The sequence below is a fragment of the Chrysemys picta genome, chromosome 22 (genome assembly GCF_011386835.1).
Source record: "Chrysemys picta bellii isolate R12L10 chromosome 22, ASM1138683v2, whole genome shotgun sequence".
Taxonomy (NCBI): domain Eukaryota; kingdom Metazoa; phylum Chordata; order Testudines; family Emydidae; genus Chrysemys; species Chrysemys picta.
Window position 1 is genome coordinate 12,050,496 of NC_088812.1, and position 18,311 is coordinate 12,068,806.

The 18,311-nt window shown below is 64.2% G+C and overlaps 1 protein-coding gene across 2 annotated transcripts; it reads right to left on the minus strand.

The window, feature by feature from the left end:
• Window positions 1–1,612: 1,612 nt before the first annotated feature.
• LMBR1L (limb development membrane protein 1 like) lies at window positions 1,613–17,988 on the minus strand. Of its 2 annotated transcripts, XM_024110422.3 has the most exons (17): window positions 17,785–17,987; window positions 11,196–11,280; window positions 7,177–7,213; window positions 6,596–6,735; window positions 6,392–6,495; window positions 6,183–6,309; window positions 5,677–5,745; window positions 4,732–4,796; window positions 4,419–4,494; window positions 4,233–4,316; window positions 4,008–4,084; window positions 3,757–3,834; window positions 3,342–3,415; window positions 3,022–3,112; window positions 2,466–2,532; window positions 2,058–2,219; window positions 1,613–1,854 (listed from the first exon to the last, which is right to left on the minus strand). In XM_024110422.3, exons 1-17 carry the CDS (start codon window positions 17,854–17,856, stop codon window positions 1,796–1,798), a joined length of 1,467 nt encoding a protein of 488 aa, XP_023966190.2. In that variant the 5' UTR covers window positions 17,857–17,987; the 3' UTR covers window positions 1,613–1,795. The 2 variants fall into 2 exon arrangements, with proteins under 2 accessions (XP_023966190.2, XP_023966191.2); XM_024110423.3 differs by lacking the exon at window positions 5,677–5,745 and having other exon boundaries at window positions 1,645–1,854; window positions 17,785–17,988.
• Window positions 17,989–18,311: the final 323 nt, after the last annotated feature.

Genomic DNA, 18,311 nt, shown 5'->3' on the forward strand with positions numbered 1-18,311 from the left:
TTCACTAGCTCCAGCCAGGAAAAGGGGTAATTATACCCCACTGCAAAGGGGGGGGGGGGGGAGTCAGCCAGGGTGTGGGACCTTCCCTGATGGGGGGGAGGAAGTTGTACATGCATATTCACACACCCCTCTTCCCACGTGCCAGACAGCAGACACCCTGCTCCTGCTCCAACACCCCCAGGTACCCCAGCAGCCAGAGCAGGCCCAGAGAGGGGTGGGCCCCAGCACCTAGGGGAGGAAGGAGGTGTGCCCAGCTCGAGAAGCAGGAAGCCCAGGGGCAGGCACAGGGGTGTTCAGGTGCAGGGCAGAGCGCTGCAGGGTGCGTGTGTACGGACACGCAGTGCTCCAGGACCTGGGAACCACATTTCCCGCCAAGAATTGCAACAGACCGAGCCGGTGGCTCGCAGGCCGCTGGCCTCCCACCATCTATTAAAAGACACTTTTTATTATTTAAATAATAATAAAAACACACACACACACAGCAGGTGACAGCGGCTCTGCATTGTCACTAGCACCTGCCGGAGCAGAGACCTGACCCACTCGTCAGACAAAGCCAAGCTGGCCCTGGGCTCCTACGCTCTGGGGCTGGGGAGAAGGGACACAGCAGAGCTGAATTCAGCCCTGCAGGAAGGACTGGTGACCCTGGCCCACACCCTTTCCAGCTCTGCCCCCCCCTTCTAATGCCATGGGGGGGGGGATTGACAGTTATAGCCTCCCCCACAGGGCTTGTAAACCCCCCCTACTCCGAGGAAGGATCAGGCACCAGCCTGGCCCCTGCTGGATCAGGGGTGTCTGTAGCCAGACCTCCTTCCCCTCCCCCTCCAGCCCAGGGTGAGAAAGAAACCCCAGGTGTTTGAATGATGAGCCCCCCACCCCAGAGCCCCACATTAAGTTACTGAGTGTCAGAGAGACAGGAGCAGCCTGGGGCGGAGGGGGCCAGACAGACCGAGCAGGGAGGGGCTGAGCTCAGTGGGCGAGGGGAGTGCCTTACCCGGGGGGGGGGGGGCAGGAGGGGGGGGTAATTTCACCCATAAAACATCAAGGCAGCAGCTGTTCAAAAGAAATAAATAAAATAAAAAAACACAAAGGCCCCGACAGAAGACGCAGCCAGTGAAGCAGACGAAGGCTGCCTAGTGCAGGTGAGTGAGGTATGTAACCGGGGCTCCGGGGGTCTGCCCGGGGCCGCGCAGGGGCCCGGGGCCGCGCAGGGGCCCGGGGGTTCAGGGCCAGCGGAGGAGTTTAGCAACAAGTCCAGTGAGGCAACTTCGGCACCTGCTAAACCCCCGCTCCCCACAGCGCCCCCTGCGGGGAGAGCCTGGGGCTGGACTAGCCAGGAGCCCCCCCCCCACAGCCAAGGCCCTGCCCCCTCCCCACAGCACTCCGTGCTGGCCATCAGCTCCTATTATAATCCCATACATCTTCCTGCATGGTACCTGGAGCTGCCATTCCCTCCCACCCTCCAGGAGGCTCCAGCGGTGGGGGTGGGGGGCAATGCTCAGCAACGGTCATGAATTCTCCTATCTCCCCCACCCGGGACGGGGCCCCCTCGATGCCCCACATCCCAATGCAGCATCAGCACCCCAGGAGGCTACTGGCCCCTTCGCCAGCACACCATTGGTCAGAAGCAGACGAGGGCGGAGTCAGACAGGCCCCGCCCCTTCCGCAGGGTCCATGGTCCTTCGGCTCAGAATGCAGGAGACCCACATAAATCCATCGAGTTGGAGTGGGGCTGCCCCCCCCGCCCCATGGGGGCGTATCCCCCAAGTCCCAGCCGTTGGCTGGCGCCACACTCGTCCTAGCAGAGTTTGCTGGGCTGGCGGGTGCGGGTCACGGGCAGGGGCAGCTTGTGCAAACCTGGGGGGGAAGACACTGATTAGGGGCTATGCTGACATTTCCCCTCCCTGCCCATCACCCAGCAGGCAGCTGGGGCCAGGAGCCCATTCACCCACCGCCCCGGCTCACCGGCCAATCGCCTCCCCCAGGGACACTGACAGCCCAGACTCCCCAGCCCAGGGACCGGCTCCCCCACAGGTGCAGGTGGGAGGCCCAGGACTCACCAAAGGCTCGGATGAGCTCGGCCCGCACGGCCCACGTAAACTTCTTCACCAGGCACAGGGTGGTGAGGGTGGCGAAGAGCATGTTGTAGAGGAAAACGATGTAGAAATTCCCCAGCCAGTTAAATCTGCCGAAGTCGCCCAGGAGGTCAAACCGCGTGATTCCTGCACGAGAGAGAGGCTGAGCGCTCCCCTCAGAGAGGGGCTGGGCCCCACTGCACCTCCCCCTGCAGCCCCAGCCCTCCCCCCCTTCCTGACCCACAGGCCCTTGTTATTCCAGCTCTGCCTCTGCCCCTCAATCCTGACCTACAGCCCCACAGCAGCTGCTCCAGAGCTCCAATCCCCAGTGCAGGGGGGGCGTGTGCATATCGGGAGCCACTCAGTCCCACCCCAGGGGCGCGTGAGACTCACCCAGTGTCCTGGAGAAGACAGGCAGCGCGGAGCTAAGCACCAGCAAGGAGACGCAGTTCCCAATGATCTGGGTGGGGGAGAGACAGGCCTTGAACCTGGGAGCCGGACTCCCCCTGCCCCCACGGGTGCTGCACCCCAGTATGGGCACAGGACCCCTCCCGCCCCCCCAATCACCACAGCAACTCTGTATCCGCCACCCAGCGAGCCACCAGACACCTGCGGCCCCACCCCTAGAATTAGGGAACCAAGATCCCCAGTTGGACTCTGGCCCTGGGGCGCGTGGGGGGCTCCCGCTGAGCAGCCACGTCGAGCTGGGGGGCATCTGACAGGGGGCAGCTCACAACTGGGCTTCTCCCCATCCAGCCTGGTGCCGGGTGCATGGTGCCCTCGTGTGGCGAGATGATGCAGTGCAGCCGCCCCCAGCAGCAGGGTCGGGAAGAGAACCCAGGCGTCCTGGGCCCACAGCACCCTGGTCCCTAGTGGCTGCCTGTGGGTAGGAAGCGGCCCTGCACTGGGGCAGGGGGCACCCAGTGGCGGAGGGGCAGGTACCACTTACCTTGGTCATGGGGGTATCCTGCCTCGCAGGGAGCAGCCTGGTGAACATGGGGGAGCTGTAGAAGCCCACGACGGAGGAGACCATTAGATAGCTGAGTCCAGGGGTTAAGGAGGAATAACGGAGTGGGAAGGGGAGATCTGTTGGGCCCAGGGAGCTGATGCAGGGGCTGGGCTGTGGGCACAGCACCCAGAGGGGCAGGGAAGGGGGGCACTGGGCTTGCTGATACTTCAATCAAACCCAGGCCCTGCTCCAGCCCCAGACAGAGCAGCCCCCCTGCAGGGATCAGACAGAGGGGCTGGGGTTGCGCACCCCAAGGATACAAGATGAGAACCACCTGCAGGGCGGCACCGAAGGACCCAAAGATGGAGAAGGAGGCCTGCCCCAGGGGCGCGTCCTGCAGGGGGAGAGAGCAGAGAAAGGGGTTGGGGCGGGGGGCAGATTGGGGCAGGAACCAATCAGCCAGCTCTGGGCAGGTGTCACAGGACGTCCCGGAGCCCCTTCACGCGGTCACCTGGTGAGCACTCCCCCCTCCCCCCCATGGATCCATGCAGGGCAGGGTGAACCTCCCGCCCCCGACCTGGAGGGGCCTTGCTATGGGGCTAGATAGCTGGGTCTCCCTGTTGCTGATGGTGCATCTATTGGGAGCTGGGCTAAAACCCAGCAAACTTGTTTCATGCCTGGGCCCAGGGCAGAGAGGGAAGGGTTAAACTCCGCTCAGACCCCCTCCCCCGGTACCTGGATCCCCCGCGGCATGGCAGCATCATCCAGGAGCAGCTCCAGCGTATGGAAACAGACCACGAGCACGGCGATGCCCTGGGAAGGACAGACGGGAGGTCAGTGCGGCCTCCTCCCGGCACCCTCGGGGGGGGGGGGGGGGGAGGGGGAGGCTCCTTCCCCAGGGAGCTCCACAGAGAATCACACACCACCCCTAACAAGCAGGGAAACTGAGGCACAGACATCAGGCACCCCTTCCCCCCAGCACCTACCGTCAGCGCCAGGAGGCACAGCATGGCCAGGGGGTAGCCCAGGTTCCGCTGCCAGGGCGAGGCACCACGCCGTAGCTCTGCCGGGAAGCACAGGACACCCCCAGGTGAGCAATGGTCGCGGCTCCACCCCCCCCAGATCAGAGCATCCAACTGATCTCACCGCCCAGCAAGCAGGGAGAGAACCCAGGAGTCCGGCTCCGCTCCCTCCCCACCCCCGCTCCTTACCCAGTGCCAGTCTCCGGCTCCGGATGGCCAGGAACTGCTCCCGGAGCAGAGCCGCATTCACGCTAAGCCAGCAGGAGGTGGGACCTGCAGAAGGAGAGAGTCCCGAGGGATGAGCTGGGGGCTGAGCCCCCCCCGGGAAGGGGCCGGTTGGAGCAAGCCCGGGGGCGGGGGATGGGGGACACTCACTGGCAGAGATCTTGCGGGAGAGAGCGGCTTCCTCGAACCTTGTGCAGTTCAGCTGCTCGTCCAGATCCTCCAGCAACTGGGGGGGGCAGAGAGAGCACGGAGCCCGTTAGCCACCACGCAGCTGGGGGAGCAACACCCCGTCCCTCCCGCATTGAGGGCTCGACCCACGGGTCCCCCACAGCGCAGGGAGAGGCTGGAACGGCTGCCCCCCCAGCCGGCACCCAGTGGGGGCTTGGCCCCAAGCAAACAAGGGGGTCCCCCACAGCGGTGGGGGCGCAGGAGATGGGGCGAGGGCAGGAACAGGGAGCCTTACCCGGGGCTTGACCAGCAGCTTCCCGGTGACGGTGAACATGCGGGAGAGGCCGACGGGCGTGCACACTGCGGGGGGCACAGAGCAAAAGGAGCAGGGTGAGAACAGGCACTGGCACCCCCACCCCCTTCCACCAGCAGGGGGCGCCGTTCTATTGGCAAAAGGAACCCAAGGGACCGGGCCCGGTCTGTTTATGCCAGCAGGGTGGGTTCGAGCCTGGGATCTGCGTGGTCTCGGCATCCAGAGCTGGAAAGGCAGCTCTGGGCTGGGACAACAGGCCCCTGCCCTGAAATCACCCCCCTTCCCCCCACAAGTTCCTTCCCTAACCCGGATCGGGCTCGGAGAGCAGCGGGAGACCCCTCTGATGAGCACAGCCGCTGTTCCACGGCCATGAGGCGTGGCAGGTGTCCGGGAGGGGCACTGCCCCCTCCAGGCGCCAGCCTGGCTAGCGTGCATGCTCCACCCTGTGGTACCTGGCCTGGCCTCAGCCTGGCCGCCACGGAGACCCCGGCACCACCCGAAAGGGACTGGTCAGGAAAATCCACCAAGAGGTTATCCAGGTCGGGGGGGTGGGGGTGGGGAATTCCGGCCTCTGTGTTTGCAGCAGGACTTTTCCGGACCACAGCCAGCTCGGAAGCTCCTGGAAAACGCCCAGGAGACCGAGGAGGAGATGCAGGGATCAGGGCTGGAGGCAGAGTCTGGCTACACGGGCCTTTGTTCGGGGGAGGGGACAGACCCCGTCCCAGAAAGCTCCCAGTCGAACTAGGCGACACCCCCCCAGGTCACCCGGGCAGTCTGTGTCAGACAGGAACAGAAGCCAGGTCTCCGGGATCCCAGCCTGGCACCCCAACCATATGGCCAGCTTGGGGGGGGGGAGGGAGGGCTGGTAACTCAGTTGGGACCCCACAGATCCCCCCTCTGCCCCCAAAGCAATCAAACATCACTTACACAACAGCAGCAGCACCCCGAAGAGCGAGATGCAGGAGTAGAGGTAGGGGAGGTAGTATTCCCACAGGTCTGTGGAGAGGGGAGGGTTAACGTTACACACCCAGGCTGGGGTAAGCCGGGGGCCTGGGAGACCCTCGGTGCAGGGGGTGGGATTCCTTGGCACTCAGCAGGAGATGGGCACTCCCAGCGGAGCAGAGTGGGGGGGGTGGGGAGGACATTAACTAGCACCTCTGATCGGGCGTGTCATCCTTTGACCCAAGGGCATCACAGCAAGGGGGGGGTACCAATCACCCCACTATGCAGATAGGGAAACTGAGGCATGGGGCAGGGCAGAGTTTTGCCCCTCTCATAAAAAGCCACTGGCAGAGATGAAAAATTCAACCCAGGAGTCCGGGCCCAGCCCCTGGAACATACTCCCTGTTCCCAGAGCTGGGAAAAGAACCCAGGAGTCCTCGGTCTGAGAGCACGCAACACCCCCTCCCACCATCACTGCCCCGGTCACTCGCCATAGAGGGATTCCCGGCTGCCCGCGTCCTCGTCCACAATGGCCGACGCCACCCAGACCATCCCCAGCACCAGCAGGGTCAGCAGCAGCAGCACCACGAAGGTCTCGTAGACTCGGGCCAGGATGCCCTGCGAGGGGAGGGGGAGAGTTTAACCCGGCGCGGGCGGCACAGGGGGAGGGAGGGGAGGAGACGGACCGGGCAGCTGGTACCTTCTTGGATCCCGCGAAGCCCTCGGCCTCGGTGAAGAAATACGCGAAGGGCATGAGGAAGACCAGGGAGAGGTTGGAGAAGAGGAAGACCAGATTCCAGAGGCCTGGAGAGAGACGGGCAGGTTAGCGCAGCCCCCCAGGACCAGCCCCAGGCTAGCGTGGGCTCCGGGGCAGAGCCGCCCGGGCAGCGGGGCAGGTGCTCACCGTGGATCAGGGAGCCGTTCAGCCACTGGATGTAGTAGTTGTGCGGGAAGAGCAGCAGCACCTCGTTGGTGAGGATGGAGAAGGGCAGTAGCAGGACGGCGCCCAGCGAGACGGCCAGCGTGAAGGTGCACATCGACAGCCTGGGGGGGTGGACGTGCATGAGCCTTGCCCTGCCCCACGCGGCTCCTCCGCCCCTACCCCAGCCAGCCCCCCGAATGGCCCCCAGGGCGCAGGCCAGAGCCAGCGAGGGGACCGGGCTGCGGGAGAGGTGGCAGCCCCTGCCATGGCTGGAACGTGAGCAGGCAGCACCCCGGGGCGAGTGCCGGCCGCCCCTCGCCCCGAGGCAGCCGGTGACGCGAGTTCTGCCAAGTCTCAGCGCGCAGAGCAGCCCAGTGAGACTCAAACCAGCCCGTGCCTCAGGGAGAGACGCGTTAGCCGCTGGCCCTCCCCTCCCCCCGAGCTGGGGCTAGAACCCAGGAGTCCTGAGCCCCACCCCCTGCTCAGGCTGTGATCTCTGTCCCAGCATGCTGGGTGGGAAGTGCGTCAATACAGGAAGGGGCGAAGGACAGCCAGGAACTTACGCAATTCTGTCGACGGCAGCATCCTCGTCATCCTCAACTGCAGAGAGAGGGGGAGAAATCCAGTCAGCTCGGCCGAGACCCTCACGCTCGCTACACCTCACGGGGCAGAGTCGGCCAAGAGCCGCAACTCGGTTTTGTGGGGCGGGTGGTTTCGTGGCTCTGCTAGCGATGCCGGCGAGGGCCAGGGCGAAGCCCCTCTTCCCCCAGCGCTAAGATGGGGAGAAGGGGCCTCTGTCTGCCTCACCTACGGGAAATGGGCACTGCTCGGGGGCAGGGTCTCTCTGCACCGGGTCGCAGCGGGGTTCCCAGGAGCTGCCGGAATACCCCGGCTCGCAGCTTGTCCCAGACAGACCCCTCCCTCGCTGCCCTGCAGCCGGATGTCCTGGCGCAGGGACGGGGCCGGAGAGCGCTGGGACCAGAATTATTCAGCCAATATTAGGTGTTAAGAGAATCCAGACTTCTGCTAAAGCGAGCCCTTGTCCCCAGCATCTCTGTACCGAGCCACATTAAAAACCACGCGGACGCTTTTGTTCTGGGGGCACGCAGAGAACTGTGCTGAGGTTTGAGACAATAATAAAAACAGACAGAATTGTTGCGAAAAACAGCGCGGATTTCCAACAGCCCGGGACAGCAAGGGCAGAATGCCCAGGAACTGAAGTACTAGGACCAAGTCATTTGGGGGACTTTGTGCCCACGGTAACAGGCTAAGAGGTGTGTGTAGACAGACAGACACACCTCAGCAGCGTCCCAATGCTGTCCGTAGCCCTGGCTTGGGGAAGATTTAGCCCCTCTCTCTGTATTTGTGCTCACTGATCTGGCCCACGCTCGGTAAATCTGGTGGACTGGGATTATTTGCCATTTTCTTAGTAAAGGAGCCGACCCATCAAGCAGCGATTGGCACCCCGAACCGGCAGGGACAGGAACGTGGGCACCTCCATTGCCACCCACGTGCAGCAAAGAGACGGGGGCAACGGTGACTCAGACCAGCCCAGGTGCCCACTGGTGTCTCCCCAAGGCAGGCTCCTGGGGGCTGTACCTGGCTGCCTGACACCCCCTGGGCCTGTGCACAGATCTCCTGGGCAGCAACATAGGCCAGGCCCAGCCGAGCCAGGCCAGGGGGCCAGCTCAGCCCAGCCCCCACCCCGACCCCCAGGAATCATCCTGGGCTTGCATTTCACTACACCAACCAACCCCAAGGCTGCTGGGGGCTGAGTGATGGGAAAAGGGGAAGGGGCTGGGGGGAGCAGGGGGGCTATAACAAGATAGCACCTCCTAACAAAGGGTTCAGCAGCCCCCCTCCCCCATCTCCGCTCCGCCTTCACTCCCACCAAGCCGGCAGCAGCTCCCATCCGTATTCAGGTCACATCTCCTCTCCTCCTGCTCCCTGGCCAGCCCCGCCCAGCTCCGTGCCATCCCGAATGCTCACAGCCCAGTTCCCATCCCCCGACGCTCACCAAGCCCCCCAACCCCGGCTGCAGCAGCCGTTCCTTGCACCCCGGAACCCATCCGGGCATTTCAGCGCCGGCACAGCACAGGGGTCGGCACCAGGGCCGCTGCAGGGCAGCAGTAAAAACTATGGAAATGCTGCCCAAAGAACTGCAGGAAAGCGGCTCAGCAAGAGCGCAGGGCAGGGGAACAGGGAGGCTATGTTTCCAAGGGCTTGTCTGCCCAGACAGACCTTGCCCCAAGCACCCCCAAAGCAGGGGCAGCGCACCGGGGCTGTCACCCCCTGCCCTGCAGCAGCACACCCACACTGGCGGTCCCCAAGGCAAACCAGCCCCACAGGGCACCCAGAGACCCTGGCGGAGGGTGGAATGGTCCCATCAGGAAAGCTAGTCAGGGCAGAGTTTCCTCAGGGGTAGCAACTCCCATGGAAAAGAGCCAGCAAGCCGGGGGGGGGGGGGGGGCAGCACGGCAGGGAAGGGGAGCAGGGCACACAGGCATTGTCAACCCCCCACCCCCAGCAATACCCCCTCCTCTCTCAGCCAAAGCCCTTTACAGACACCAGTTAAGCCTCATCCTCTGCGCACAGCAGGTAAGGGATTGCTTCCCCCAGCCTGAAAAGCAGCCACCTCTGGGGTGGGGCCCGGCCACTGATTAACAGCCCACAGCATCACTGCCCATCCCGCAGCCCACTGACATGGGCGCAGCAGGATTCACATGGAATTTGGCCAGCGTGTCGGACACAAGACCCCGACTCTCACGAAAAGGGTCCCGGGATCTCCACCACCAGGCCAGGAGCTCGGTTTCACGCCCTCCCCCAGAGACCGGCTTCGGCTCAGAGGGAAGTGCTCTCCTGACTGAATCTCCACCGCGTGTTTCCACGCTGGCCCCCTGCCGCACCGCTCGCCCAGGCTGCAGAGTTACCTGCTCAGGACCTGACTGGAGAACGGAGCGGGAGGCGAGACAAGCCGCCCCGTCCGGCTCGGGAGCTGAGGGGTCAGGGCCTGGAACTCCGCCAGCAGGGTTGCTGCCAGGGTACAGACCCCCACCCTAGGGGGCACCCCGCTCCACCCCCAGCCCCAGCCCAAGGCCAGACACGACAGACAGTGGAGCTTTCACTCGACTGGGAAATGCACCATCTGGAAAGATACAGATGGGGCGGGGGGATGACAGGACTCGCCTCATCGGTGTGTGTGTGTGTGTGTGTGTGTGTGTGTGTGTTTCAGAGCCACACACCCTGGCTTGTGGGGACAAAGGAGTGTCGTGGGGGGGAAGGGCAAGACAGCAGGTGACCAGAGGTGCCGGGGTCAACATGTGCGGGGCGGGCAGAGGGGGGGGGGAACGTATGGGCCAATTCTTATTTATTTATAGCCCTGCCAGCAGGCCCTGGCGAGAGCCGGGGTGCACACGGCACTGGGAGACGCCGGCCCCCTCCCAAGCCAGCAGGGAGCAGCCCAGGGACCCTTGCCAGGCACGGCGGAAGCCAATACCCGGCCTCAGCACACGAGTCCCTGACCACACGGGGGTTTGTGCCCGGGAAACGCAGCGCGTCAGGCCAGATCCAGGGGTCTGCAGACCCCCCAGGGGAGTCATGTGTGAGGGGGGTCCCATTGGCAGGGAACACGCTACACCCCCCCAATGCACAGCCAAGGATACCCATGCCCCCACGGCACAGAATACGCCAGCCTGTCGCCCACAAGCCCCACGCTGATCCTCGGTGCTGGGCTGCTCCCCATGGAGCGCAGCTTCTGCTCAGAGATGCAGGGCTGGCGGGGGGCAGAGGGTCTTCTTCCCAGCTCTCGCCAGAGCCTGCAGCCCCCTCCCCCCATTCTGTGCCCAGACGCCCCCTCGGCTCCTGCCCGCCCCAGCTCACAGGATGCCGGGCAGCCTGGCTCCATCTCATGCAGCCCCCAGCACGGTGGGGGGACCCCCGGGGATGGGACGGGTTCGGCCTTTGGTAAGACAACTCCTCAGGGAGGACAAGGACGGTGCTGGGTCAGGCGGAGAGGCCACTAGGCAGCTCTCCTGCCACGGGCTCTGCCGGGGGGGGGGCTGGTGTTTCGGCCCCATCTCCCTGCTCCTCCCCCCGGCCTCCTGACATCCGGCTCTGGGCTCGCTGCACAGCCCAGGGAGGGAAACACCATGGTGACGACACCGCGCTTAGCGACAGCACCCGGGCAACACTCAGGAGATGCTGGTCTCTGAGCCCAGCTCCCGGGGGGCGGGGGGGGGGTGTGTTGTCCATGGCAACCACAACACAGCAGCGATGTAAACAAACCAAGAGGGGCCCTCCCCAGCGGGACGGGGTCTCCCCAGGGGATGCACCAAACACAGCAAAGCTGGTGCAGGAGGTTCGGGCCCTGGCTCAAGCAGCGCGGGGAGGGGGGAGGTTGCGGGGGGGCTGCTGGGGGCCTAGGAGTTGGAATTCAACAAACGCTGTCCCTCCCACACCACGTGCAGGGCGGCCAGGGCGCATGGGTCTGCCACTCCCGGGGATGGAGCCGTGGCTCGGAGCCGGGCACTGCCCCGTGCAGGAAGGGGCAGCCGAAGCCAGGAGCGGGGGCCCGGCCAGTTACCTGTGCTGAAGTCCGCATGCTTCTTGAAGCGGGTTATGATGAAGTGGCACAGGATGTAGAGGCTGGCGAAGAGCAGCGTGCAGATCTGCGGAGAGGGAGGGAGGGACACATGGGTCAGAGGTGGCCCAGGCAGCGGGATCCCCCCCACGCCTCCCATTCCCCCCCTCAATCCACCCCCACATTTGCTACTATCCAAGCCCTGAAGAGCAGCTGCAGGGAAAGCGTCGACACCCCGGGCCGGATCCCAGCGCAGAGCTGTGGTGTCGCCGCCAGGAGCCGCTCGCGCTGGGTGTCTCGCAGGACAGCAGCCCCCGGCCTGCCCACCACACAGTACCCCGCGTTGCACTGGGGGCGGGGACAGGGCTTCGCTACTGATTTCTGCCTGACTCCATCCCAGCTGGAAATGGGACACGCTGCAGACCGGAGGCCCTTGCGGGTAGCCCCTGCAGCTGCTGTCCCACCGGTGCCCGAGCAGAAGGGGAGGTGCGGGGGGGACACAGCTCCAGTTTAAAGTCACCCTCCAACCCCGAGCTGCCAGCCTGGGCTCTTTTAGGAAGTCCAGGCCTGGACCTACAAGGGAACCTCCCATGAAGTGGCCAGCCACCCCCAGCAGCGTCCCCTTTGCACTGCCGCTGCGACCAGCGTGGCAGCCCAGAGGCCCTGCACATGCACACGCCAGAATTTCCAGACATTTTGCCCGGATCTTTTGACGCCCCCAGGACACGTTTCTGGGGCTCCCTTGGCCGAGTGGCTCAGGACGCCCCCAGGTCCATAGTCAGACTCTGCCCCACACTGGGCCCTGCCGCTCCACAGCATCCGTTGGCCTAGAATGGCCCGTGAGCCCTGGCTGTGCACTCAGCCCGTAACCTGGTATTCGCCGCAGAGGGTGACAAGACAGAGGCAGGGAGGGAGGGGATTGTGTTGTGGGGGTTGCATTTTGCAGGGGCCATTGGAGCAGGGCGTGGGGGGGATAAATCTCAGGGCAAGCTGGAGAAATCAGTCTCTGAACAAACAGAGGAGATTTTGGCCCAGGCCCACAAAGGTGTTTAGGCTCCAAATGTGTGTCACTGGGGCCTGGTAACCGCGAGACGAGTCGGGCAGGCTCACTGCTGCCATTCCTCTCTGCCGGGTCCAAGCCAGGCCATGCCAAGCAGGACAGACGTCTGGCCACACAGAATGCCCCTGCTCTGTAATGTACCCCTTCTTGGGGGATTCAGAGGGGCCCAGGGAAGCATGTGCCACACACCCCCCGGGGGCCCGGTGCGGTCAGTCCCACCTGCCACCGGCACTAGAGCCGTGGCAGTGATTGGAAGGAAGCCGGCAAAGTCCCTCGCGGAGCTGCAGGCAGCACCTGGGAACACCGCTCACCCGCCCCGAGCCGCGCTCCGAGGTCCACGCAGAGCAGGCGACGTTTTAGGAACACAAGGACCTTTGATCACTCGCAGCCCGTGTCAGACAGGCCAGGCGCAAAGGTTGCATTGCATCACCACAAACTCATTCCCCACTGCCCTCTGGACCGTGCCCTAGCAGGCCTGGAGACTCCTTGGACATCAGCACAACCCGAACCCCTCCAGAAGCAGCAGGCCCTGCTGGCAGGCCAGCCCCTCCCAGAGCCGCCAAGCCTGGCACGTGGGGCGAAGGGGTTGAAACCCCAATGACAGAAGAGGCCGGCAGCTGGAGACAACCCAGGCCGAGTCCCAGCACGGCTGGTTCGGCACCCCCGGGCAAAGGAAATGCCTTTGCAGAGAGCAGCAGGGGCTGTAATGCCAATGAGCTGGTATCAGGGGCTGCACACGTCAGACGTCCCAGCCCGGAGCTCGCAGCAGCCACCAGCCGTGCAGTCATTCAGGTTTGGGTGGTTTAAATTTAGGGCTCTCAAAGAACTGGCCCAGGGTTAACCGCTCGAAGGCTGCACGTGCCTGAAGTCTCTGGGGCCACACCCGCTCTGACGTCCTCCTAATAGGTCAGTGCTAGAAACTGGAGGAGACCGATCTGACCTCTCGTGCTGCTGGGAGCCAGCCAGCACTTCTAGCAGGGAGCAGACGGGGGCCCAGCCCTTCGGACACAGGGGTTCAGAAATTAAAGGGTGGCCAGTTCAATACATGCAAAGGAAGCCTGTTAATCACACAATACTTAGCTAGCCTGCGGAACTCCCTGCCACAGGAGTTAGCAGAATTCCAACAGGGATTGGACAGCTGCACGGAGAACCAACCTCTTCAGCGTTAGACCACCAGTGCCAGCGCCTTCAGGGAAGGGATGAGAGAGCCGAGAACTCTCCCTCCTCTCCAGTGCGGGTCTGGGCAGTGGTGAGAGCAGCTGCTAGAGGCCTGGACACAGACAGGAAGGCTCAAGGGTCCAGCCGGCAGGGGGATTTGGATCCGGCACAGGGGACTCAGGCTGGGGACCTCCTGGAGGGTCGGAAGGGGCCAGCTGGGCCTCAGCTTCCTGGCCTGGCCCCTCTCCGGGTCCATGGATCTGCTACGGGCCCATTTGTGGGGCTGTCCGGGGTCCCCCTTCTGCCCCAGATCAGCCTCTCCCCTCTGCTGCGAAGTGCAGCAGGCCCCCGGGAGGATCCCTCGGCCCCCAGCCCTGCTTGACGGGAAGCGGCAATCCCGGCTCTGCAGCGAGTCCCCTGCACCCCAGCGGGGCATCCTGCAATCCCGGAGAGCGAGCGCGCACGGCCGGGGGAGTACAGGGGGAGCAGCCTGCTGCTTCCAGATGCGGCCGCAGGCACCCAAGGGCTGGGACCTCAGTTCTGAGCAGCACCTCCCTCCCCGACACCCGCATGCCCCTCAGGGAGTGAATACTCCGCACGGCTCTTTATTCCCCCTCAGGGACCTGCAGGCCCCGAAGGCCAGTCCTGCTTCTGGACCCCACAGCTCCGTTCCCGCCACCGCCGGCCATGTCAGCCCCTAGCCCCAGGGCCGGGACCCATGTCGGCCCGCATGCCCCAGGGCCGGGACCCACGTCGGCCCGCATGCCCCAGGCCTTCCTCCACTGGCAGAGTGGGGAGGGGACCCCGCTAAGTCTTTTCCAGCTCAGAATCCCAGGGACGCCGGGCAGGAAAGGACTTAACGGGGTTTCTGTGGCGGGAGCAGCAGGGATGCAGGGAAATCAAAGCAGTTTGCAAACCCCCCACTGGATCCGGAGCTTTCAGCACCGTCCAGACCCCATCCCCCAAGTGCCTTAGCACCCCGGGGCGATGGAGCCAGCAGGACTCCTCGATGGGCGACAGGGCTGGAGAGGTGCGTAGCCTGAGCTCGGCTGCCATCCAGCAGCGCCCACGCACCACGGCGACTGCACACGCAGAGCACCCGGGGCCACCAGTGAGCACAGACCCTCGTGCAAAGCCGCTGGATGATCTGGGGGGTCCCCCAGCCCCTCTGCTGCATGCCCTGCCCAGCCCCCAGCTTACAGCCCCTGGAGAAAGGGCTAAGCGGAGACTCTCGGTGCATGGCACCTGCATTCCCAGCAGGGTTAGCTCCCCTGGCTCCGGGCGCCAAGTCTTATGCAAGGCACAGCGTGTGCGCTGGAAGGTCAAGTTACTCCCTGCTGCCTGTGCCAAGCAAAGGAGTTTCTGCTGCCCCAGCAACAGAGCCAGGCGGGGGGGGGGACAGCAAGGGTTGAGCGGGTCCTGGACTCTGACTTCCCCCCCCTCCCTGCCACAGGCCCCAGGCCAGCAGTGCTCCTTCCTCCGGGAATCCTCCCCCACGCCCCGCAGCATCCTCATCCCCTTCGCACACAGGTGAGTGACTCAGCCAAGGCATCACGGTGAGTCAGTGGCAGAGCTGGGAAACCAGAACCCGCCATTCTGAAGCCACTGCCCTGCTTTAGCCGCTAGGCCTGCCCAAGCCCGTGGGGCCCCCCAAAGCAACCAGCCCCCACGACTCCACGCCTGGAGGTGCCCTCCACGCCACCGCCAACAGCCTGCCACCAAAGCGCCTCTTTGGGGGACCCACAATTGACAGGAGCCAGCGTCACCTCATGGCGATAGCAAGAGATAGGGGAGCCAGGACTCCTGGGTTCTCTTCCCCAGACAGGGAGCATGGCCTGGGCGTTACAGGAGGGGTCAAGGAGCCAGGACTCCTGGGTTCTCTTCCCCAGACAGGGAGCATGGCCTGGGCGTTACAGGAGGGGTCAGGGAGCCAGGACTCCTGGGTTCTCGACTCCTTGCAGCGTTGGGTGTCCTGTCCCCCTTGGCACTCACGCTGACTCCAACCCAGCTTCTCCTGGAGGTGCTTCAGTCTCAATAAAGTGACATTTTACCAACATGCGGAGACTGGGGGTGGGGGGTGGGGGAAGCCAGCTGAATAGCGCCCCTCCCCCATGGAGCAGCAGCCATGTGGAGCTCCCAGTCCCACGGGAGGGGCTCAGGCAATGGCTACGTGCCGACAGATCCGCCAGGACAGGCTGGGAAATTCTTCGGCCCTGAACTCTTTCACTGATGTTAATTCAGCAGGAAAAACAAACCCAGCTGCTCCCCTCCCCCCTCGGCTGCCAAGCAGGATAGCCGGGCCCTGGTGTGCGGGCTGCCTGCCTCTGGGCCATCAACTCCAGTTTCTCTGGGAGAGCTAGCGCGGCGGGAGCAGAGTTTGCCTTGCTCCAAGCACTGGGCTGTTTCAGACCGGCTGACCCCAGGGCCTCCATTCGGGAAGGCCCCCTCTAAGCCACAAAATTCACCATGTGGGGCAGGGGGAGCTGGTTACAAATGCCAGGAGCCCTGCAAGACGGGGTAACAGTGCCAGCAGGCTGCCATCTGTAACCAAGCCCCCCCCCAAACACAGCTCAAGTCAAGGGGCTGCCGACACTGGCAGAGAAAGGGCTAGAACCCCCCCTCCCCCCGCCCAGCGGACACTGGAGTGGGGGGGGGGGCTGGTTAGGACAGAGGTCAAATGGTTCTAGCATATTTCCCCCCCCCACCCCCAACACCAGAGCCCTGCTGGCAAGAGGGCACGTTCCTAGTCATGACTGCAGCTGGCCAGTCCAGATCCCACCACAGCCAGGGAGGCGAGGATCCTGCCAGGAGCCTCCGAATTCCCAAACTAACCGGCTACAATCGTGCTGAGAGCGATGACCTTGGCACCAGCCATACAAGCTGGTGCTGCCGCACTGTCCCATGGCGAAGGGCTCCCAGGTGGCCCTGCACGGTTTGCACTGGGGCGGGGAGGAAGAATTCTTTTGCCTAGATGAAGACAATACCCCATGGAAGTGCAGTCTCTGTGCAGACGCGATGCCCTTGGGACATCCACTCATACTGCATAAGGCCCAAACTCTCTCTGCTAAGCAGATCACGGTCGCTACTACCACACTTAAAACCCTGCTAAGAGGCTGGCGTCCCCTTGGACAAGGGTGAGGAATATCCAGCCACACGGGGACCGGTTCGACGCCCGGAGAGCGAGGGGAACAGCCCTGCTGCCAATCCCCTCCGAAGACCGTGGCACAGAGACGAGCCGGGCAGCTGCCTCTGGGCAGAGGCATGTCCCAAAAAAAGTTTCTCGTTAGATCCCCCTTTCTAGCTGACGCTGGGAAACCGAGCCGCGGCGGGCATCAGGTGTCAAAACACAGCCCTCAGCTGATGTTGTCGTGACGCAGCAGTGCTGTGATCTGCGCCCCAGTGCAGCCTGATCCCCATGGACACAGGTGTCGGCCACGGGTGGCTCCCCTGTTCCGCCGCACGGTCGCCCCTCTCGGGCTGGGGGAAATGGCTCTGCAGACTCAATACAGGCGCAATCTTTAAAGGCAGCCGCAGCGCCAGACACCTCCCAGAGAGATAAGCAGGGCGCATGGACAGGGAGGGGTGTCTAGCAGAGAGAACGGTCACAGCTGAGCAAGACTTCCAAAGCCAGGGGTAACGGCACAGGGCGGGGGCCACGGTGAGACCCAGTGACCACGGTAACTCAGACCAGAGTCTCACCCGGCCGCTGCCTTGCTCCTAGGGATCCCTCTTTGGGGGGGGGGGGGGGGGCGAGGGGGGTGGAAACATGGAGGCTTGGTCAGTTTGACCCAAGGCCTCTCCCAACAGGCAGCGTGTGCAGCTGTCGGGGTCCTGCCACGCCACGCATCAGAAGTAGCTGCATTTCAGCAAGGCCGAAGCAGCTCCCGCAGGCACCTCATACCCCGCTTCGGGGTGAAACGAGTTACAAACCCACAGGCGGTTATGAACTCCTGAGCGAGCACATTTTCGGCAGGGCACCGAAGGTGGGGGGCTGAAGAGGGGCAAAAAGTTTTGTTTTTCTTACTCCAACTCAGAGCTAGACACCAGGCATTTTCCCAGCCCGGACCACTGGCCCAGCCCCACCAACAACAACCTGGGCCAGGCACCTGAACCCCTGAGCGGGATTCAAGGGCCCCAGGCAAAGGGCCACACCTGGCCCTTGCCAGCACCCCCATTACTGCCACCCCAGGGCTCCACCAAGGGAGCAGGGACCCCACTGAGAGCCCCTCGGACCCTCCACCCCCTGCTCTGCCCAGCTCCCCCCACCCCAGGGGCTTGACGCCCCCCCCCCGTGCTCCGCCAGCAGCAGTTGCGGACCAAGCCGCTGGCCCTGCCTCCCCTGAGCCCATCCCCGTGGTATCGGCCCCCACTCACCAGGCACTCCCGGACCCGCTCGTGGAACAGCTGCTCCCGCAGCCCCAGCACGTCGAGCTCCGCCGGCTCCATCCCCCGCCCCGCATGGCTGGGGCAGGTCTGGGGGGCGCCCCTCGGCTCAATCTGCGGCGGCCCCTTTAAGGCGCTGCCCGGCGCTGGCTACACTGTATCCGGGCAGGGGCGCCGCGTTCCGCTCTTAAAGGGCCCCGCGCCGCGCCGCTCTCGGGGGGCGGGGTGACGCCGTCCAGTCCCAGCCGTGCGAAGGGCTCATTGGCTGCCGCAGGTTGAAACGGCCGCTGCTCATTGGCTGGGACGGGAGCTGTCCCCGATAGGCCGAGCTCGCAGCTCCGCCCCCGCAGGGGCAGACTTGGGGGACGGTCCCACAGACCAGGGGAGGGGCCCGTGTTTGGCCCCCAGAAGAGCCGGGGTCACAGCCAGGGCCGCCCGGAGGGTTCAGGGGCAAAGCAATTTCGGGGGCTCCTTCCATAAAAAAAGTTGCAATACTATAGAATGGTATATTCTCAGGG

Excerpts from the sequence above, each read along its gene's own strand:
- LMBR1L (XM_024110422.3), bottom strand. The coding sequence starts at position 17,856 with ATGGAGCCGGCGGAGCTCGACGTGCTGGGGCTGCGGGAGCAGCTGTTC. Across the intron at positions 6,736-7,176 it reads GCTGCCGTCGACAGAATTGC|GCTGTCGATGTGCACCTTCA; the intron begins GTAAGTTCCTGG and ends CCACCCCCCCAG. Across the intron at positions 4,085-4,232 it reads GAGCCGGAGACTGGCACTGG|AGCTACGGCGTGGTGCCTCG; the intron begins GTAAGGAGCGGG and ends GCTTCCCGGCAG.